The sequence below is a fragment of the Grampus griseus genome (assembly GCF_964374135.1).
Source record: "Grampus griseus genome assembly, chromosome: 10".
Taxonomy (NCBI): Eukaryota; Metazoa; Chordata; class Mammalia; order Artiodactyla; family Delphinidae; genus Grampus; species Grampus griseus.
The window spans coordinates 55,990,037-56,013,707 of record NC_139004.1 but is presented as its reverse complement, the minus strand read 5'-3'; the positions used below and the strand labels follow the sequence as shown (position 1 = coordinate 56,013,707).

General features: G+C 48.2%; 1 protein-coding gene across 2 annotated transcripts in view; it reads right to left on the bottom strand.

Annotated features, from left to right (window-relative positions):
* The window catches only part of ITGA9 (integrin subunit alpha 9), a gene marked incomplete at its 5' end in the record, with an annotated part of 366,449 nt that overhangs the window by 331,670 nt on the left and 11,108 nt on the right, over positions 1 to 23,671 (bottom strand). For both annotated transcript variants that reach the window (XM_082664510.1, XM_082664511.1), the window contains 3 exons: positions 3,969 to 4,092; positions 15,780 to 15,886; positions 18,092 to 18,219. In XM_082664510.1, the coding sequence (XP_082520636.1) occupies positions 3,969 to 4,092; positions 15,780 to 15,886; positions 18,092 to 18,219 (359 nt within the window). The remainder of the gene's footprint in view (positions 1 to 3,968; positions 4,093 to 15,779; positions 15,887 to 18,091; positions 18,220 to 23,671) is intronic.

Here is a 23,671-nt window from a genome sequence, read left to right as displayed (position 1 = left end):
AAACACTTACTTGGCAGACAGTACATTAGCAGACAATGTGGTATATTAACATATGTGCTTATTAGCATATACAATCTTCCCTCAGTATCCATGAGGGCTTGGTTCCAGGATGCCTACAGATACCAAAATTTGCAGGTGCTCAAGTGCCTTATATAAAATGGCAGAGTACAGTTGACCCTCCACATCCTTGAATGCCAGCCATTGCTCTAAGAACTTACAAGCTTTAACTTAATCCTCTCCACAGCCCCTTGAGGTAGGTTAGGCACAAAAGGTTAAGTCACTCATCTGAAGTCACAGCATTAACAAGTGGCAGAGGGCTTCCCTGGTGGTGCAGTGGTTGAGAGTCCGCCTGCCGATGTGGGGGACACAGGTTCATACCCCGGTCTGGGAAGATCCCACATGCCGCAGAGCGGCTGGGCCCGTGAGCCGTGGCCGCTGAGCCTGCACGTCTGGAGCCTGTGCTCCACAGCGGGAGAGGCTGCAACAGTGAGAGGCCCGCATATGGCAAAAAACAAGTGGCAGAGCCAGGACTGGGACTCTGACGGTCTAGGCCCAGAGTCTGTTAAAACTCAGCCTGAGCAAGCCACCCCACATCTCTGGATGTCAGTAAAGACAAAGAGGCCAGGCTGGGTGATATCTGAAAGGTCCAGTCAAACTCCAAAATACTTCTGTTGTACTTCACTACCACATGATCCCCCAACTGGAACAGACAGCCAGCGTTACTGAGTTTTTCCACATTAAGAGAAAATAATGATTGCCTTAAGAGCTTAAGTAGGTTTAGTTTAGACCACCAAACAGGGAGATGGAGATCCCAAAGCAAGAGCATAGGCAAGGGCCCTGTGGCCTGCATAACCCACCTGCCAGTCCCTCTTCTAGAGAAATGTGACCATCTGCCACACCTCGCCTCTTACAGGACCAAGAACTACAGAGGCGTTCCGTTCAGTCCCCCATTGTTCTAAGGGGCTGCTTATACCCCAATGCTCCCCATCCCAGCCCCACCCCGTACTCCTCCCTGGGCACTGAATGAGTTAGGATACAGAAGTGTGGGTGCCCGTGGGGATGAAGGACTGGGCAGGGCACGACCACTTTGCTACTTTCCTTGCTGGCTCCAGCTGGCCATCATTAAGTCAAGGAACAACCATAGAAAAGAGTGATTCTAGAGGCCGAAGCCCATCCCACAGCCACTGTTGCACGAGGAATGTGGGTTCCTGTGACAAGCCTGTGTCAGTCAGCTATTACTGCGTAACAACCAGGAAATCTCCTTGCAAACAATGACAAGCATTTATTTCTCCCATGCACATCTACAGGTCACCTAGGGTTTGGATGACCTAGCTGGGCTCTGGCTGCAGGTTTAGGGTTTGGGTCTGTTCCACACGTCTCTCTCCTGGGACCAGTGAGCTACGGGGAACACGTTCAGGCAACAGTCCAAAGCACCCAGAGGGGTGGGCTCGGAGCTCACACTCTACTGTGAGTGACAGACATGTGGAGCAGACATGACTCAACCTGCTACCTGGCCCCGTGGTGCCCTCCTTGGCTCACGGAGGCTTGCACGTTCCCGCCAAGGTCAGGCCAGAGCTGCCAGCAAAGAAGACAGGCAGGTGCCCTTGAGAATACCAACACCCAAAATGTTCATGTTCCCCTCCCTCATGATTGGACCTTTGGGACAGTTCAGTCACCCTCTCTTATTTTGAGAGGGTGAACAACTGGCTCCTATTTAAATCTCATTTAAACCAGAAACACCAAAACACAAAACAAATCCCCACAAACCACCAGGGGACAAAATGATTTGCTGAGGTCAGACAAATGAAAATTCAAAACCCAGCTCTATCCACCATGTGATTTTGAATGACCTTTCACAATTTACTTAAAAGCCGAGTCTTAGCATCCTCATCTGTAACAGGAGAAAGGCAACACAGAACCCTCGCTGCCAAGGGGGCCCCCCCAGGTCCCCCCCTTACCATTTCTGTAACATGGCCTGATTGCCACCTGCCAGCACCTGCATCTCTCTGCCTGGGGGCTTTCCCCGCCCACACACATGGCAGGACAGGATGCCCAGTGGATACAGACCCATCCCCTCATCCCTCAGGCAAGATAATTCTAAGGTATGTGTCCTACGCTGGCCCAGAGATTGTATCCCAGTGGCCCAGGCTGGTAACTCATGGGGACCACACCCCTCATGGGCCGCCTTCCCCTCCTTTTCTCACTTTCCCGCTCCCCACTGGTGTCTTCTGGAATAACTTCCAAAACAAACTACTTCCAGTGATTAAGACTCCATGCTTTCACTGCTGGGGGAAGGGTTTGATCCCTGGTTGGAGAATTAAGATGCCCACATGCCGCCTGGCATGGCCAAAAAAGAAAAAAGAGAATATATAAAGTCCCCAGACCAACCCCATTCTACTGCTGATCCCGCCCCCCCAACTGCCTGATAACAGATCCTTTAAAAGTGTAAGCCACAGTGGCTACAGGTACAAATGGACATGTGACCCCAGCTCCCTCTCCAAAGGGCTGTCTTTTGCTTTCTAACGCTTACGGTGGTGTACAGGGGAGTCACTAGGGATGGCAACGTGGCCCTATTTCACAAGACAACTTCTGAGAAAACCAGAGTGCTGCTGGTCCTATTGCATAATTAGTTGGGTTCTATCCCCACAGCCTCCATCGTCCCTACTGATTCTCTCACTCCTCCCAGCCTCACAAGCTACCCAACGAGTTCTTCCAGGGCCTTTTCACTTTTCCTCCTGGAAAAAAAGGAAGCAACCAGCTGGGGCAGTCAGCACAGTCCTGGCCCCTCATCGGTGTCTTTATATGACCTATCCCTCCTCCTCTCGACTGATCACATCATCATCTATTTTTCAGATGAGGTTTTTCTTTTGATGGGGGCAGTACAGAGATAAACAGGGCCAGAGTTCAGTTGCCTAGCATGGTCCTGCCAGAGCTGATCAGATGCTGACATGGGATCAAAGAAAGGGTTCCCCTCACAGAGGAGAGGGTCCATGCCTCCTGCAGGGACCTGGCCTTTTCCCAGAGCCCCTTTTCAATGGCCAAAACTTGAAACATGTGAAAACCCAGGGAGGCCCAAGGGAAAGGTGGCCACGGGCTAGTGGAGACTTCTGTCCAAACAAATAAATTAGGGGGAGAATTAAAACATAAACAGCCAAGCACTTAGCTCACCTGGAATTAGGCTAAGCAAACCCTGAGAGCACAAGCTGTAAAACTGCAGTAAATGACACTGAATCCGTAAAGCTCAAATTCAACTGAGCTAAGTCATGATAGGCTCAGTGGTCCCCAGCCCAGGCATTAGAACCGTCTAAGTAGGGAGCTTGAGAAAACATTTTCCTTCCCAAACCCCAAGTGCCCCTTCGTAAGGAGCTCTTAAAACCATGCCGAAGGTGCACCCAACTCTCCAGCATCTGCCAGAGTGTGCAGACCGGATGAGAAGGAAAGCCAGACTTGGGATGTCATGAAGTGACTGAACCCTGGGCCTTCTCTTCCCCCTGCCTCAGGACATCTGTCCACGGGTATGGCCGGGAGTTGTCTCGGAAGCGTTATGACCATCTGGGAGCTGCATGGGACTGTGGAGACCATCTGAGCCAACCTCTGAATTTTCATGGGGAGGAAACAGGCCCAGAGAGGGAAAGCAAGTTTCCCAAGGCTGTACAACATCTGGCAGTGTCAGGAAACGAAGAGGCTGGTGAATTTCAGTCTGAGACTTTATAAAGCTTGGGAAGCACCACGGGCTCTGTGGCACAGATGGACAAGGCTGGGCAGGGCCTGGCAACGCTGCCCCTTCCCATCTTCCTCATTACCTGATCCTCGGACACCAAAGGGCCATCTGGGGACATGGTGCAGCCCTTCTGTTAGAGTGTGGAAAGCCGGGGGAAGTGTTCACATGGTGGTGTGGAGATGGTTGGGGGTTGTTTGGGGCGTGACGTGGCGTCAGAAAGCGAGAGGGAGGATCAGTCAGAGCTCACCTTCATAGCAAGGAATCAGCGTCCTGCCTTGGGCCTGGAGGTTGGATGGGATGATGTAACAGAAGCCGTGGGGCAGGATGTGGTCTGTTTCGTAGTAGATGTTCTTCCAGCGGTGGGCACAGGCCTAGAGGACAGAGAGAGGTTCAGAGGAGAAGAGTCAGGCTCAGGAGGTCACAAAGCAGAGCCCGGCAGTGCCAGGTGGTTCTGTAGGAGGAGAGAGGTACAGAGGGGCCAGGAAGCCACCTTCTCTCCCATCCAGCCCAGGTGCTGTGCTGGGTGGGCATCAGCAAACTGCGAGAGCCTGGGGAGCGCCCCTGGGAGAGGCAGACAACCAACAAACATACAAACAAATGGGGATCCTAGCAAGTGCCGGAAAGGAAAGACACTGGGTTATGGACTGAGAATCTGGGAGTGGGAAGGACAGTTTTCACCTGGAGGCCAGAGGGGGCAGCCAAAAGGATGAGAAAGAGCCAAACACACTGGGCACAGAGGCAAGTGCTCCAGGAGGGAATATCAGGGGCAACGGAGAAGGCGGAGGGTCCACAGAAAGAAAGGAGGCCCGTGGGGCTGCTGTGGAGGGAGGTGAGGTCAGAGAGGGGACAGGGGACAGGCCCCGGGAGTCTTACAGACCTTGGGGATGACTGTGACTTTAGTGGATGTGCTGACAGAGGGTCTTACACAGGCAAGTGGCATGGTCTGACTCACAGTTTGGAAAGATAACTGGGCTGCCGAGTGGAGACTGTAGATAGGCAAGGGTGGAAGTGAACATCAGGTGAGGGATGCTGCTGCCTGCACCAGGACAGGGGCAGTGGAGATGGGAGAAGGGGGTGACCTCACGATGTAGAGGTAGAGCTGATGGGCCCAGGGACCCACCAGATGTGGGCAGAGCAGGAAAGGACAGAAAAGGAAACCAGGCAGAGGATAAGACAAGCACCCAATACCCGCTTCAGGGCCCTCAGGCCAGGATGGATTCGTTGTGCGTGCCCCACACATGCACCTGTTCATTCCTCCATCAAGTATTTACTGAGCACCTACTATGCACCAGGCTCTGAGCTGGCACTGAGGATGCAGCAGTGAACAGTCACAGGTCCATCTGGTGCGGCAGACAGACTCGAGTCCTCAGCAAAGAACATACTGAGAAAAAGCCAGAGACGAGGAGTGCTGCTCCACCCAAAACAGACCCTAAGCATCAAGGTGCTACCTGCTTGCCCACGGAGCAGCCATCGGCCTCCATCAAACGTGAGACCCTTCAGAATCACATAGAAGCCTTACTAAATCACAGACCGCTGGGCCCCACCCAGAGAGCTGGCTCGGCCAGTCTTCAGGGCCCTGAGAATCTGCATTTATAACAAGCCCCCAGGTGAGCCGAGGCCACTGGTCCGTGGAGCACCTTCAGGAGCTCCTTTTCGGGTTCAGGGCAAAGCATTCGGTTAAACCATATGAAGTTGCTGATATTTGACTGTTTTATATCATTAATCAGAAGTAAATGTTTGTTGACGGTCTTTTGAAGTAAATTTACATACAGAAAAATGCACAAATCTCAAGTGTACCATCTAATGTGCTTTGACAAATATACTCTCCTGTAACCAAACCCTTAGCAAGATATAGAACATTTCCATCTCACCAGGATAGTCCCACATGCCAGGAAGTGGCCTGGGCCTCTCCGAGGAGGTGACACCTGAGCAGAGACCTGAAGAAAGTGAGGAAGCAACTGGGAGGGGCCCTGAGGTGAGCGAGAGCTTGGCACATGTGAGGAGGTGAGACCGACCCTCTGGTCAGCTCTGGAGGGGAGCCTCTGGGAAGCACTGGGGTCGAATGTGCCAGGAGACACCTGGAGGGAGGGCAGTTCTGGGAGCCAGAAGCAGGAACACAGACTTGCATCCTTCCCCACCGGCACTGGACACACCCAGCCTCACACTCCAATGCACCCGCGCAGCTGGTGAGGAGCCCAGCTGTTTCCTGCAAAGGTGTGCGCTCTGCCTAGCCCCACCTGTTTCTCGTGGACATTCACACTCACTTCTGTTATCAGGTTGCTTCACTCTGGCCAACAGATGCATTTTCTTAAAATACTGCATTTTAAAATAATCAAAGTGTTTCACTTCTTTGTTTGCATCAAACACACTGATTTTGTAGGCTGTAACATTCTGCATTTACATGGTCCACATCTGACCGCTTCTGTAACCCTGGAAGGTGGGGAGGTGTCTTAGAATTCGATTTTCTGTACAGGAACCCTGGGTATCAGAGAGTGCTTTGCTTAAGTTCCAGAGCTGGTAAGTGCTGCAAACAACACAGGAACCCACATTTCAGAGTCCTCCTTGTCTTAGTAGAAAACATTTCCAACTTATAACTCCCAATGCCCACCTGAGAAGCCATCAAAACCCACCCTTTGAGGCAGGTCGGGTAGCTATTGCCCTTAGAGCCTCTCCACAGGTCTCAGGACCCCCGAAATGACCTCTCTGGGGTCGAACAGGATGTCCAGGCCCTGGGCAGTGGGGGAGCTCTCCAGGGCCTGGCTATCCCTGTGGTTACTCTACAAAGAAATTCACTGCCTGCCAGCCTCTCTGGTCTTCATGCCTTCAAGCAAACTGCCCAAGGGCCCTTGACAAGGCTGCTCTCTGTCCACGGGAAAACGAGGACACTCAGAGCGGCGAGAAACCTCAGCCTGCCCACACTCTGCCTCCTACCCTATGACGTTAATCTCATCGTTCCTTATACTGCAAACCACCTTCATTCCTCCCTGCGCGGTACTATTCTGCGCTTCTAGCATATTTCTCAATAGACTGAAATGGTATCAGGCAAGAAGCTAAACAACAGTATCACTCGGTGGATCATCACTCCACTCCACTAAGGGTTTTAATTTTATTTTATTTCTGACCAAATTCTGATAGTTTGCAAATTTGAATCACTTACCATCTAATTAGCTGGTACATTAGTTATATTTTAGTTTATGGATTTGGCAAAGCTCGTGGGCTTACCATGTTTCACTGTATTTCTGGGTTAGAGGGACCAAAAAGGACCGAGGCGGGTGTTTACCATGACCCACGCTGACTCTTGTAAGGACGGACTTTGTGTATTTAATGTCTAGCTTATTGTCTTATTGATTGATTGATTGATTGATGGCTGTGTGGGTTGCAGTATGCAGGCTTCTCATTGCCGTGGCTTCTCCTGTTGCGGAGCACGGCTTTAGGCGCACAGGCTTCAGTAGTTGTGGGTCGCAGTCTCTAGAGCGCAGGCTCAGTAGTTGTGGCGCACGGGCTTAGCTGCTCCGCGGCATGTGGGATCTTCCCCGACCAGGGCTCGTGTGTCCCCTGCATTAGCAGGAGGATTCTTAACCACTGCGCCACCAGGTAAGCCCTACTGTCTTTTTTTTTTTTTAAGTGGCATAAACTATTTAAGAAGTGATCTCGGGGAATTTCTAGAAGATCCAAAGATTGCATTTCACAATAAACTAAACTAAAATTAATGCATTCTGTGAGGTCAGAGATCAAAGTGTCAAAGGCAGTTTGCATGTAAGAAAACAAGGAAAAGTGTCTCTGAACATAAACTACAGAAAGAAAAGACTTTGTTTAGTCCCAATTATCCTTATATATACACGCATGTCAATCTGACTCCTACATTAAGAAAAATTCCTAGGGACTGTCTCCAAAGCATTAATATCTCCATCAGTCTCTCCAAATGAGTTCTGCTGTGAGGGAGGCAGGGGGTGTGGGCAGAGCAGGCAAGACCAACAGGAGAAAGAGAGCACCCTCTGGAAACAGCAAGACTTATTCCAACTTGGATTCCAAAGAATTATAACAAAAGAGGGGGGAGGGTCTAGGACCACCCCAAATCTTTTTTTTTAACATTTTACTGCAGTATAATGGCTTTACATTGTTGTGTTAGTTTCTGCTGTACAACAAAGTGAATCAGCTATACGTATATACGTATATCCCCATATCCCCTCCCAATCCCATCCCTCTAGGCGGACCACCCCAAATCTTAGCATCTTACATACTTCAGGTTATAAGGGTTGTTCTTCCTCCCAAAAGGATAAAGAGATGAGTATATTTCAAAGGGCTTTCTTGTATGGAAACACATGTCCTTCCTGGGGGTGGTGGGTACTGGGCCTTTCCGATGGCTCAGCCACAACAGCATGTACGTCTCCCCCCACACCACGCCGCACTGCCCTACCACCACTACTACCCCCTCCTCACCCTCTTACACATGCATTTGCCATGCACAGATGGCCAGAGCTTTCCCATGCCTCGGGTCCATTCAGCACAGGCTGGGCCAGGCCCTGGGCCACTGAGAACAGGGGATGGAGGGGATCAGGGCCCTGATGCCACAGATTCCACCCCCCAAAGAACCTTCCACTCCAAGGGAGGAGGGAATGGCCTGGGAGGTCCAGGGAAGGTGACTTCTGGGGTTCTGGGAAACTCATTCTGAAAATGTTCACCTACTGAAAACTCATCTAGATGTACACAGATGATTTGTGCACTTTCCTGCATGGATGTTAAAGCTCAGCAAAAAGTTCACTTAAAAAAAAAAATCAGGAAACAAAGCAACAGAAGTAAATGCAAAAGTGTATCCTGTGGCTTTGAAAAAATGGACAGATGAGAAGTGGTGAATAGATAGCAACTGCCCTGATGCTCGGAAAGGAAACAGCCAAGAGATAGAGCTGGGGAACACCGCTTCCTCCCAGAAGTCAGCTAGATGCTGACTTCAGTTGTTGTCTGAGGCTTGCAGACTCTGCTGAAAAGCAGAAATGTCAGACTTGAACATTGTGAGCTGCCCTCCCAGGTCCAAGAGACGACTCAGTGCCTGTACTGGGTTTGTTGAGTGGTTATTACCAGAAGTGATTTTTCCCCCCCAACTTCTTAAACTATCATCTGCATCTGGGCATCTGGAAGGGAAGAGGCTTGCCTCTAATCCCAATGCTGTGTTCACTCCAAGTATCATTTCTTTCCTGGGGCAATGGAAGGAACCACAACGTATGTGGATCCGAGACTGGTAGGTACTGAGCCAAGGGCAGCCTGCCAGACCAGCCCAACGTCCTGGGTCTTGCCACAGCTGGCTGCCGGTCCATGAGGCCAGAAAATGCCATGTGTCATCGAGATACTTGACTCCCTGTCAAAGCTTTCAAACTCTCTATCTGTTCTTTTTTTTTTTTTTAATTTATTTATTTTATTATTTTATTTTTGGCTGTGTTGGGTTTTCGTTGCTGCGCACAGGCTTTTCTCTAGTTGCAGCGAGCGCAGGCTACTCTTGTGTGCGGGCTTCTCATTGCAGTGGCTTCTCTTGTTGCGGAGCACGGGCTCTAGGCACGCGGGCTTCAGTAGTTGTGGCATGCTGGCTCAGTAGTTGTGGCTCGCGGGCTCCAGAGCGCAGGCTCAGTTGTTGTGGCGCACGGTCTTAGTTGCTCTGCGGCATGTGGGATCTTCCCAGACCAGGGCTCAAACCCGTGTCCCCTGCATTGGCAGGCGGATTCTTAACCAATGCGCCACCAGGGAAGCCCCTCTATCTGTTCTTTACTTTGAAATCAGCACCAGATGCCATTTTCAAAAAAAGCCATCCAACCTTTCCCTCTTCAAGCCCAACCTTGGAATCCAATATTATGCTCCTTGGGGATACAGGTGTCATGCCCACACCCCCAGGCACCTCCCAAGTTCTCAAAACATATTTGAGTACAGTGGAGAAAGGAGAGCCTCTTCAATAAGTGGTGCTGGGAAAACTGGACAAGTACATGTAAAAGTATGAGATTAGATCACTCCCTAACACCATACACAAAAATAAGCTCAAAATGGATTAAAGACCTAAATATAAGGCCAGAAACTATCAAACTCTTAGAGGAAAACATAGGCAGAACACTCTATGACATAAATCACAGCAAGATCCTTTTTGACCCACCTCCTAGAGAAATGGAAATAAAAACAAAAATAAACAAATGGGACCTAATGAAACTTCAAAGCTTTTGCACAGCAAAGGAAACCATAAACAAGACCAAAAGATAACCCTCAGAATGGGAAAAAATATTTGCAAATGAAGCAACTGACAAAGGATTAATCTCCAAAATGTATAAGCAGCTCATGCAGCTCAATAACCAAAAAACAAACAACCCAATCCAAAAATGGGCAGAAGACCTAAATAGACATTTCTCCAAAGAAGATATACAGACTACCAACAAACACATGAAAGAATGCTCAACATCATTAATCATTAGAGAAATGCAAATCAAAACTACAGTGAGATATCATCTCACACCGGTCAGAATGGCCATCATCAAAAAATCTAGAAACAATAAATGCTGGAGAGGGTGTGGAGAAAAGGCAACACTCTTGCACTGCTGGTGGGAATGTGAATTGGTTCAGCCACTATGGAGAACAGAACGGAGGTTCCTTAGAAAACTACAAATAGAACTACCATATGACCCAGCAATCCCACTACTGGGCATATACCCTGAGAAAACCATAACTCAAAAAGAGTGATGTACCAAAATGTTCATTGCAGCTCTATTTACAATAGCTCGGAGATGGAAACAACCTAAGTGTCCATCATCGGATGAATGGATAAAGAAGATGTGGCAGGGGCTTCCCTGGTGGCGCAGTGGTTGAGAGTCCGCCTGCCGATGCAGGGGACACGGGTTCGTGCCCCGGTCCGGGAAGATCCCACATGCCGCGGAGCAGCTGGGCCCGTGAGCCATGGCCACTGAGCCTGCACGTCCGGAGCCTGTGCTCCGCAACGGGAGGGGCCACAGCAGTGAGAGGCCCACGTACCGCAAAAAAAAAAAAAAAAAAGAAGATGTGGCACATATATACAATGGAATATTACTCAGCCATAAAAAGAAATGAAACTGAGCTATCTGTAATGAGGTGGATAGACCTAGAGTCTGTCATACAGAGTGAAGTAAGTCAGAAAGACAAAGACAAATACCGTATGCTAACACATATATATGGAATTTAAGGAAAAAAAATGTCATGAAGAACCTAGGGGTAAGACAGGAATAAAGACACAGACCTACTAGAGAATGGACTTGAGGATATGGGGAGGGGGAAGGGTAAGCTGTGACAAAGCGAGAGAGAGGCATGGACATATATACACTACCAAAGGTAAGGTAGATAGCTAGTGGGAAGCAGCCGCATAGCACAGGGAGATCAGCTTGGTGCTTTGTGACCGCCCAGAGGGGTGGGATAGGGAGGGTGGGAGGGAGGGAGACGCAAGAGGGAAGAGATATGGGAACATATGTATATGTATAACTGATTCACTTTGTTATAAAGCAGAAACTAATACACCATTGTAAAGCAATTATACTCCAATAAAAATGTAAAAAAAAAACATATTTGAATAACACATATCTTCCTGTTCTTAATTTTAAAATAAATACCTGCCTCCCAGAAAGCTTTGACAGGTAGAAATAAGACATTAAAGAAAAAGCAAATGGATATGAAGCCTCCAAAACATGAATATGGACTAGGTGGCCACTCCTTGTACCCTGTTGTCACCTGTCATTTCCTAGGGGCAACTTACAGCCTTTTCCTCAAGCTTCCATCAACTGCTTAGAATCAGCCACCAAGAAGAGATGGCAACTAATTTGGTTTCTAATTGTTTTAACATTGACGCTCAGCCCCTACATTATTCAAACCCACTTTCAGACCCATTCCTTAGAGAGACCTTCTCCATGTGCTGAGAGTTAAAAGGGTAGAAGATTCTCTATACCCAAGTGATTTCCATTAAAAAGTCTCTATACCCAAGTGATTTCCATTAAAAAGGACATATACGCAAAATAAGTCATGCACATAAGGTAACGACATAATGCTGAGTTCCTAATGACACAAAAGATGCCAAGCTTGTTCTAGACAGCACCGTCACTGATGACTTCATGGAGTCATGGAGGTGGCAGAGTCTAAACCAGGGAGGACAGAGGGGACTGGGGACAGACGTTTCCTGGCAAGATGGCACACGTGCAAAAAGCCACGAGAACAACTTAACAAAATAAAATCCAATTTAAAAATAAGCAAAGAGGGCTTCCCTGGTGGCGCAGTGGGTGAGAGTCCGCCTGCCAATGCAGGGAACACGGGTTCGTGCCCCGGTCTGGGAAGATCCCACATGCCACGGAGCAGCTAGGCCTGTGAGCCACGGCCGCTCAGTCTGCGCTCCGCAACGGGAGCGGCCACAACAGTGAGAGGCCCGCATACCACAAAAAAATAAAAATAAAAAAATAAGCAAAGAACTTGAACAGACATTTCTCCAAAGAAGACATACAAATGGCCAACCAGCACATGAAAAGATGCTCAACATCACTAATCATTAGGGAAATACAAATCACAATGAGATACAATCTCATACCCATTAAGAGGGCCATCATAAAAAAAAAGTGTTGACAAGGACATGGAGAAACTGGAACCCTCCTCTTATGCATTGTTTGTGGGGATGTAAAATGGTACAGCTACTGTGGAAAACAATATAGAGGTTCCTCAAAAAATTAAAAATAGAATTACCATAGGATTTAGCAATCCCACTTCTGGGTTTATATACAAAAGAACTGAAAACAGGATCTTGAAGAGAGATTTGCACACCCATGTTCATAGCAGCATTATTGACAATAGCCAACATGTGGAAGCACGACTTCCCTGGCGGTCCAGTGGTTGGAACTCTGCCCTTCCACTGCAGGGGGCCCAGGTTCGATCCCTGGTCAGGGAACTAAGATCCTGCATGCTGAGCGGCATGGCCAAAAAAACAGACGTAGAAGCAACCCAAATATCCATCAATGGATGAATGGATAAAGAATATGTAGTACATACATACAGTGAAATATTATTGAGCCTTAAAAATTAAGGAAATCCTGTCCTATGCTACAATATGGATGAAACTTGAGAACACTATGCCAAGTGAAATCAGCCAGTCAACCCAAAAAAAAAAAAAAAAAAAAAAACAACAGGATACTACAGAGAATATTAACCACATTGACAAAACTTTAAAAATGTAACATCGGGGATTCCCTGGTGGCGCAGTGGTTAAGAATTCGCCTGCCAATGCAGGGGACACAGGTCCGAGCCCTGGTCCGGGAAGATCCCACATGCCGCGTAGCAACTAAGCCCGTGAGCCACAACTGCTGAGCCTGCGCTCTAGAGCCCGCGAGCCTCAATTACTGAGCCCACGTGCCACCACTACTGAGACCCATGCGCCTAGAGCCCGTGCTCCGCAACAAGAGAAGCCACTGTAAGGAGAAGCCTGTGCACTGCAACGAAGAGCAGCCCCCGCTCGCCACAACTAGAGAAAGCCCGCGTGCAGCAACGAAGACGCAACACAGCCAAAAGTAAATAAATAAATAAATTTATTAAAAATTAAAAAATAAATAATAAAAATGTAACACTAAGTGAAAAAACAGAATATATGCAACATTTTTAAGTAAAAAATTTTAACTCACACACACACAAAAAAGACAAATGCCTCATACAAATGGAATCATGCAGTATGTAAAGTTGCCAAACTCTCAAGAAAAGGAAGTTGGGGCGGAGGGGGAGAAGGCGACTTATTGTTCGATGAGTTTAGAGTTAGTTTTGCAAGATGAAAAAGTTCTAGAAGTCTGCTCTACAATGATGTATATATAGTTAACACTACTATACTATACATGTAACAATGGATACGATGGTATATTTCATGTTGTTTTTGACCACAATATTAAAAAGCCATGAGGAAAGCAGATGCTGCTGCATGCCCGTCCTTCCCCACCCCACCCCCCGGAGTGGCTTACTAAATAGATGATGCAGTAACTGTGTAAAAGATGAGAAAATTAGCTTTGCATGCAATGAATTAGAACAGGATAATCACAGCACCATTGGCACAAACCCTCCAGCTCTGCCTTCTTAGCTTCTTTGGCTCAACTGTCCCCGTGATCCTCATTGCTCTTCATGTCCACAGAGATGGCCCCCTCCTGATACTCATTTGGAAAAGTGCAGAACCCTCTGGAAATAAGCTCTCAGCCACGTGGAGGTCATCCTTCCATGGGGAGGGGACATGTTTCACGGGACTAACCACTGGATCTAGGTTCAAGGCTCTCAGGAACCCTACGTATTCTGCTGTCACCAGGCCACCACCTCCTTTGTTCTTAATACTGACCTCAGGGCCAGTCTGATTTATAGATGGATCAGCTTCTTCCCCTCCTTCCCATAGGATGGCAGACAAGCCTCATGGGGCCTGGTCACGCAGTCAGGCCACCGTGTCTGAGGAAAGGCAGAGGTTGGAGAGGGTCCAGGGCAGCAGGTGACAGTGATTAAAGGGCTGGAAACCAAGGCAAACTTTCGGATGGGGGCCTCCACAGGACTTATGCTGTCCAGTAGGGAGGCCCACTGACGCTGCAACAGCATCCAGCTGCTTCCTCCCTCCCCAAAGGGGTCCGACGGCAAGAGGCTTAGTTTGTGCTGATAAGGCAGGTGAAGTTCAGACCAACAATCCCGCACAGAGAAGTCTAACACAAAATAGACTCTTCAGGGAGGGGTCAGAAACATTTTGCCTAGATCCTTAAGGAAAACCTGTTTCCCCCAGGGATTAAATATATGTGAAACCCTCAGCTTTATAGCCTGTGGCCCAGAGGAAGCCCTCCATAAACAGCAGCTAGTTTTATTTTCCCGTCTTAATCTCATGCTTTTACAACAAAAATCTTTATACAGCTTCCAAGAAAAGGCCTATGAAGTCAGATACATGAGTACATGTACATGAAAACATCCATCCAGCTCCTCACTGAAATTGTGCATATTAAGAACTTTAGTGTTATACCTCAAGAGAAAACTGTAAAAGACAAAAATGGACAAAACAAGACCTCTGGGTCAGTGAGAGATTTTGTTGAGGCCAATAAAACGCTCTACAATGATGGAAATGTTTCCTCTGTGCCAGCCAACACAGCAGCCAGCAGACATCTGTGACTACTGAGCACTTGAAATGTGACTAGAGTGACTAAACTGAATTTTTTATCTAATTCTGATAAATTTAAATAATGACTGCTTTATTGGGCAGTCCCAGCATATCGCAAGTCTCAAGGGCAAAGACATCTTCTTCCTTGCATCTCCCTCAAAGCCCCTAATAGATCAGAATATATCATATGCACTTTGGGAAGGAAATAAATGACTATTTTAAAACAACGTATATGTATTTCATAAAATATTATACTGTGTAGGAATAAGTAGGAATGAAGTACTGATACGCACAATATGGATTAATCTCAAAAGTATTCTTTTGAGTGAAAAAAAGCCTTACACACAAGAACACACACTGTAGGATTCCATTTATATGAAGTTCTTGAAAAAGCAGAAGTAACCCACAGTAATACACATCATAACAGTGGTTGCCTTGAAGTGGGAGTAGTTGACTAGTAAGAAACATAAGAGGAAAAAAAAAAAAAGAAAGAAACATAAGAGGACTTTCGGGGACAACAGAAATATTCCATATCTTGATGGGTGGATGGTCACACAAGTGTGTACAAATGTCAAAACCCAAACTTTAATCTTAAGATCTGTGCATTTTATGTAAGTTATACCTCAATTTAAAAAGATAGCCACAAGAAAATGCTTATGTAATGAATGAGATTTGCAAAGTACTTTTCACCTACATTTCATTTGCCATTTTTCAATAACAACATCTCAGCACCCTGGACAGACGTTATTAACATTTGACAGATGAAGAAAGTAAAAAGATTAATGATTTGTCCAAGTAGTAGTCCAGAAGAGGCAATCTCAAAGCCATGCCCTTATTGCCATGCCATTCAGCTTTCCTAAGGGGTCAAGGTCATTCATTTCCAGGGTGCCACCCTCTCCCCATGGCTCCCCCAGGAGGCCTTACCAGCACGCGGCCATCAGCCTTGGGCTGCCGGGCCAGGCTCACCCCCATCCACTCATCATCTCTGTCTTCCCGGCAGGTCTTTCCACAGGGCATACCCCGATTCTTCCCTGGAGGAAAGAGAGAAAAACCATGCTTGGACTGAGGAATGCTACTCTCCTGTCTGCTTTCCAAAGGGCGTAACAAACAACCCAAGTGTTTGTTACTGTTACCGAACGCAGGACCCTGTGCCCGATGCACAGTGAGGCAAACAATACGAAAGTCGGAATTGGGTACAGAGAAAGGTTTATTGCAGTGCCCTGCAAGGTGACAGGTGGCTCAAGGCTTAGAAAACTCCACACTCCCTGAAAGCTTACAGCAAAGCCCTTTTACAGGAAAGGCGAGGCAGGGGCGGGGTTAGTTTCTGGAAGCTTCTTGGTGTCAGATCCTTTGTTCCTGAGGTCCGGTCACGATGTTGCTGTAAACGTCCACCAAACAAATGTTAGTCTCTGTTATGACAAGAAGGGGCAAGGTCGCAAGGATCAACTTTTGCCCTCCTAGGTCCAGGCCTCGTTAAGAGGAGGGGTCCCTGCGCAGGCCGATCACCCTGCCCGGGAGCGCTGGTCCAGCACCCAGCCCGGGTCCTCCCGCCAGTGCCCAGCCCGGCTGAGGAGGAAGATCTCAGCTGCCGGCGCCCTCAGGGCCAGGTCCCCAGGGCCAGGTCCCCAGACCCCGCCCAGCCATCATCGCTGAGGGAGCCAGACGCCCAGGACCCAGCGGGCCCTCAGGCTCCTTAGGCCGCCCAACTCGGGGCCAGGTCCCGTCCCGCAGACTGCGACCCAGGGTGACCGCCGCCGCCATTAGGTCGCGGAGGTGGGCATGAGGGAGAGGTTCGCCGCTGTCTCAAGGCCAGGGCCCAGTGACAAGGGCTCTGGAGCCCTGCAGGACACAGCCCTCGGCCTGTCCCCGGGCCCCCAGCTCACCCGCCGGCGGAGGCCGAAAGGCCTGGAGGACCCGGGGGAGAAGGCCGTGACCTGTCTGTCTCCACACTCTCTGCCGCGATGACCGCTTCCCTGCTGACCCGGCAGAGCGCGACCTCTGACCTCTGCGCTCCGGCTCTCGCGGTAACAGCCGCGCGGCTGCCCCGCCCCTATTACATTACCAGCCCGTAAATAAGGAGCTGATAACAAGATGCAAGTTGACTCCACCACCACGTATGTTGTTTAATTCAGTCAATTTTTTTTCATAGCAAGATTTTCTCAAGGAAGGAAGCAGTACATTGATTTATATTACGAAGTAAGCTCCTTAATTTGTTATATACCAGTAACGGCCCACAAACCAGTCGTAGACACCATGGACACCTCCCCTATTTCTGCTATAGAAAATCGTGACAATTCTTCATTTAAAAAAAATAATAGTTAGAAGATCTTGAGGGGAAAGGACTTTGAAGAAAGTGAGGTCTTGAATTGATGAGTACAATAAAATATAGCTCTTACTTATTGAGAACCGACTATGTGCCAAGCACAGTTCTGTGTATTCATCTCTATTATCTCATCAATCCTCTCAAGGTAATCCTTATGAGATAGCTATCTTCCTTCTGATTTTACAGGTGAGGCAACTGAGGCCAAAGAGGCTCTGGGACATTCCCAGTAAGTCCCAGTGAGTAACTGGCAGAGCTGGGTTCTGAACCCAGGCAGATCTGACTCCAAAGATGATATATTTTCCACCAGACCAAGCGGGCTCTTATAAACATCCCTCAGTCATATCTTTTCCTACTTAAAACATAAAACCTAACATTGCTTTTAATGGCCTCCCACCTTGCACGTAGGATAGAATCCCAACACCTTACCCCAGCCTGTCGGGCCCTGTGTAGTCCAGCCCCAGCCCACCTCACCAACCTCCTCTGCTTCCACGCTCCCCTGCTCACCACTCCAGTGATGCTGTGCTTGCTCTAAATTTTAAAATGGCACAAACTTTCCTCCACTTGGAGGTTCTGCCTCCTGTACCTGCCCGGCTTACTGCTGTGCATCTTTCCGGTCATTGTAAAAGTCACTGCTCCAGACCCTCCAATCTAGATCAGATCAAATACTCACCTCCCCTCTGATCTTCTCACACTCAATTATTTGTTTAATATCTCGTTTGCCTACTAATTTATAAGGCCCAGGACAGCAGGATCTTTGGTGTATCCCAGTGTTTACGAAGTAACAGATACTCAATACGTGGTGGGTGGATGGGTGGAAGGAAGGAAGGAAAAATGGATGAATAATCAGGAAGAAAAAGAGGAAAGTGTGAGGGTGTGATACCCATTCCCATCTTGGCAGTGAAAATCCACTCACCTCGAGCCATGTCCAGTTCGGTGCATCTCCGGTCAGGGTTGGTGTGGACGCGGCACTTAAACACAGCCCCAGGGGACTTCACGGAAGTGCTGTACTTGGAATCCGCCTTTGGTGCACCCACAAGGACCCTGCACATCAAGAAGAAAGAGCATTCGGTCACAACCCGGTACTAAGAAAGGGCAGCCAATGGTTAAATCCTCACCCAACCATGGGTGTGTTGTCTGAATGCTCCCTGGGAGATCATACCCCAGCACTACACAGTGCTGGAGGGGGGTGGGGGCAGAGGGGAGGGACTCCTACAGTGAACCTGTTATGATTTTAACATGCCTGGAAAAAAATCTGAGTTTGGTTGGGAACACATACCACCAACAAACAGTTCCTATCCAGAATGTATAAAGAACTCCCACAGATCAATAACAAAAATACAGACAAACCAATAGAATAATAGACCAAAGACTTGAACAGATCCTTGATGAAGAAAGATAAATGGCCAATAAACATATGAAAAGGTGCTCAACTCTATTAGTTATCAGAGAAATCCAAATGAGATACTACTTCACACCACCTAGAAAGCTAAAACCAAAAAGACTGAAAACGCCAAGTGCTGACAGGATATGGAGCACCTGGGACCCTCACACCATGCTGTGGGGAGTGTAAACCATCACGACCACTTTGGAAAAGTGATTCAACAACTCCTAAGAAAGCTAAAACAGTGCCTACCTTCTGACCCAGCTATCTCATATCTAGGAACATACCCAACAGAAACGCACATATGTCTACAGGAGACATGCACAAAATGTTCACAGCTGGGTGTGAAACGGCCCCAAACTAGAAGAAACCCAAAGATCCATCAGTGCTAGAATGCATAAATAAACTGTGGTGTAGAAATAGAATTCTATACAGCAATGAAAATCAATGAACAGTCAACTGCAATGTCATGGATGAAACTCACAAACACTGAGCAAAAGACATTGGGGACAGTAGTGTACTCACTGCCTGATTCCACTTATCTGATGTTCAGAAGTAGGTGAAATTTAACAGTTGTGTTAAAGGTTGGCTACCTCGGGAGATGGAAGAGGGTTGTAACCAGGAAGAAGGGCTCCTGGAGGGAGATGCTTAAAATGTTCTCTTTTTCAAACTGAGTGGTGTTTATACAAATTTGTGAAAATTTATTCAACTGTAGATATGTCAATGGGCACTCTTCTGGATGGGTTATACTTCAACCTTTTAAAAACTTTAGTGAATAAATAAAAAAGAAATTTAGAAATGCCTTTTGACCCATGTCCCCCTCTTGCCCCTCCCTGCCACACACATGTGTACATTTAGGGGTGACAGGAAAGAAGTAGCAGCAATGTGGAATTATAAACTGCGTCCTCTAGCCCAAAGCAAACCGGAGATAGAAGAGTTTGGCTACAACAGGGCACGAACGTGGTTGTGCACCTTTCATCTTGAACTGAAAAGCTGCCCTGGGGATGAGTCGTCCCCAGCAGGGCCCTTGCCCACTGGAGGAAAAGAGCAAGACACACCAAGATGACAGAGACACACACTTGGGTACAGAATATGGGGGAATGGCACACATTCCCCTCCAGATGTTACAAAAACAATTCTGACCTACAGTTTTGTGCATTGTTTCTGGAAAGCAGTCAACCGAAGAGCTGTAGCAAAGAATACTAACTACCCCCAGTCAGGAATGGTTGGTGCTGAGCTACAAGGACCTGTACAACGAAACTTTAAACAAAACCCATGCTGATGTTCAAAGAGTAGACAGTGCCAAGCCACTGCTCAACTGGAACGTGAGCTGCCCCGTATCTCAAGCAGCCTGGAAGGGAGAAGCAATTCCCTCCCAAGGCTATCGGGCATGTTATGAAATAGATCATTTCCCACTGGCCTTGGAATGGAAAGCATTCTCCGTCATGCATCTCTGGAAAAGGTGTCTAAAAGCACAGGTTAGAAGGACCTTAAACAGCCTCCCTAGGGCTGTAGAAAGCTGACAAAGGCTCCCCCCCGCAACTCTGTCCTAAAAGCCACCTTCATCTTGGGATCTCGAACGTTCACCCCAACCCTGGTCTCAGAATGACGCTGCTCCCCTCCAACGCTCCAGCTGAGCGAAGGGGTGGAGATCTCCAGATCCGAAAACAGAGGGCTGAGACCCTCAGACGGGCCTTCAGCAAAGGCTGGCAGACCCCACAGGGACACCACCCTAATCTGGCTCAGAGACATGGTGTCAGGTTCACAAGGAGGCACGTGGGTCCCCTGAGCCCAATCCTTCAACCCCCAGGCTAGGAAGGGTCTCCTTAGTGGAACCTTTCTTTCCAGGTCAGTCTCAGAGAGTCTGGATCTGATCCTATGAGGAATCAAATCATACCACACTGAGGGGTGAGAGGAGCCAGGCCCCCAGCAGTGAGGGCACCCCCAAGCTGCCTGCTGCCCCTCAGTAACAGCCCAGGATCTGCAACCCGCCAGTGCTCCCCGGGCAGCTCCCAGCCTCTGCCTCACCACGATGGGCCACAGCTGCAGGACTCCCAAGCAGAAGGGGGGCTGGAACCCATCACCTTTGGAAATCCTAGCAAGCACTTTCCCCACAGACCACACTGCTTCCATCAACCACATGAGGGCAGCTTAGCCGGCCTGCGACTGCTCTCACTCAAATACAGGACGACACACCAAATGAAACTCCAGTGAGAAGAAAGCCACATGAAGGGGTCAGTTTCCCCCCTCCACCCCGGCTTCTGGGGCTGAGCTCCAGAGCCACCGGGGCTCGGCCAAGGGTGGCTCTCTAATGCTGGCTGTGTTTACACAGGTGAGAGGCATCAGCAGCTTGCCATCTCTACACTGTAACACCCACCACCTCTCCACATGGCAGGCCATAGGAGCTGTGGAACATAAAATACCTCCTCCACTAGAAAACCCCTATGGGACAGACCTGGGTCCAGAAATTCCCACCAACTCCGAATTTATATCACCACAGCGAATAAACGCCAATTGCAATCCATGCTATTAAAAAAAAATCACAAAAACTAAACAAGGTGGAGAATTCATCATGTACAAAGGAAGGGAAATGGCTGCAAGAAACAATGGCCTGTTTCTCTGTTATGTCCCCCACAGTGGCATTGGAACCCCAGACCTTCCACAGACTGCCACTGCTCCAGACTTCTCAACACAGATACTCAGGTATCCAAGCAGGAAGGACCCTGGAGAGCTTAAATCCCAGCACTGCTTTTCCCAGCCGAGAGCTGAGACAGAGAAGCAGAAACTTATTTCAGAATCGAAAGTTGGAGAAGGGACCTGCTGAATTATGTTTTCCTTCCAAGCCCAAGGTACTCAATGATCCTAACAACAAGGGCTGATCAAGCACTGATAACAACCATCTGGTTCAAAATCTTAATCAGCTGCTCAGAGGAGGTTTTTTTCCCCCAAATCTAACAAGAAATGAAGCAAGAGATAAGGGGGCGTGTGTGCACTTGTGTGCATGACATTCACAGTGGTGGCTCGCTGGAGGACGAGCCCGTATCTCTGTGTTCACAGAACATTGTGGCTTCCTCCGCAGCCTGGTGCTGCTCTTAACCTAGGCCGCCGGCCCGATGAGCTTGCCTCTTCTGAAGTTAGTTCAGCTGGTTATTCGCCAGGCTGGTCCCAAGAGAGAGGGCAATGGCCCAGAGTTCAGGGCATGCCACTGAAAGATGCCATCTGCTTTCTTTCTCGTTCTCAGTTACAGAGAGACATCCCAGCCACTTCAAATGTCCTCCCCCCCCAAAATCTTTCCCGGCACTCTTGACAAGACAATAAGTTGTTTCTTTCCTCTGTACAGTTACCATCTAAAGGAGTGTCCCCACCAACAGGCTCCCAGGGATAAATCATCAGGCTGTTTCGGACCTTTGCTTGCTATTTCAAGTGTGGTCCTCAGGCCAGCAGCATGGAAAACACCTGGGAGCCTGATGGGAATGCAGAATCTCAGGCTCCATCCCCAGCCTGCTAAATCAGAACGTGCATTTTAACAAGCTCCCCAGGTGATTTATAATCTAAGAAGTGTTACAGAACCACCTACGCTGATTACAAAGAATCACGTTCATCTGGGGCCCGTATGAACTGATGGCCCCGAGAAGCAAGGCTCTCCTCTCTCATCCCCAGTTAAAGATGCATACAAACTTCCCAGACATTTTAGCCTCCTCCTTAACTCAGAGCTTGGGTTCCTAATTACAAGGACAACCAGCCTGTAATGGGCCCTTGGAGTGTGCAGGTGCTGGGCTAGGCTCCCTCTGGGCACAACTGCATTTCATCTTCACAGCAAGCCTATGGGAGGCACTGATATTATCCCCACTTTACAGATGGAGAAGCAGGTGGCCACACAAGGTCATGGGACTTGCCTGAGCCCACAAAGCATGGTAAGACACCAAGTGCAGCACGCACCCAGCAGTGGGGTGCAGGGCCCACGCCCCTACTCTGCCATCCCACGTCAGCCAGAAAGGAGGAAAAGGGAGCCAACAGGTATCGAGAACCCTCTCTGGTGCCAGCCACTCACACATGTGACCTTGTCTGAAAAAGGCATGCGATGCTCTGCAGGTGGCCCTGAGCTTAGAACTTAGATTGGAAGCTCTGTCCCCAAAGGACAGACAGGGGTTTGGAACTGAAAGATGGTCCTTCTCCTCCCCATCAGGCTGAATTTCGATCATCTTGCTTTCCTAGAACGTTCACATGGTTGGCGTGGTGCTACCCAGAGGTTAGCCTCTCTCTGTCTCTCTTTGTATTTTATTGAAGTATAGTTGATTGAAAATGTTGTACGGCAAAGTGACTCAGTTATACATATATATTCTTTTTCATTTTCTTTTCCATTATGGTTTGTCACAAGATATTGAATATAGTTCCCTGTGCTACATAACAGGACCTTGCTGTTTAGAAGAGAACATAGGCAAAACATTCTCTGATATAAAACATACCACTGTTTTCTTAGGTCACTCTCCCAAGGCAATAGAAATAAAAGCAAAAAATAAACAAATGGGACCTAATAAAACTTACAAGCTTTTGCACAGCAAAGGAAACCATAAACAGAACGATAAGACAACCTATAGACAGGGAGAAAATATTTGCAAATGATGCAGCCAAGGGCTTAATTTCCAAACTATATAAACAGCTCATACAACTCAACAACAAACAACCCAATCAAAAAATGGGAAAAGACCTAAATAGAGATATCTCCAAAGAAGACATACAGATGGCCAATAGATACATGAAGAGATGCTCAACATCACTAATTATTAGAGAAATGCCAATCAAAACTATAATGAGGTGCCGCCTCTCTTAATGAGCAGTTCACGAACCTATTTGGAAATGTGGGCCTATCCGTTCATCTGCCAGCCCCAGTTATGATCATGGGTTGTCTGATTTCCTGCTCAAGGCAATCCTGTCAGGCAGCTTCTAGTGTGCACTTTACCCAGAAACGGTGGGTCACATTGCTGATAAGTGGCTGGGATTTGAACCCAGGGTGTCCATGTCCGAGGGCATGTTCTTTCCAGTCCCCCCCGAACTCCCACTTTTATTTATTGATTTATGGCTGCATCAGGTCTTAGTTGCGGCGCACGGGCT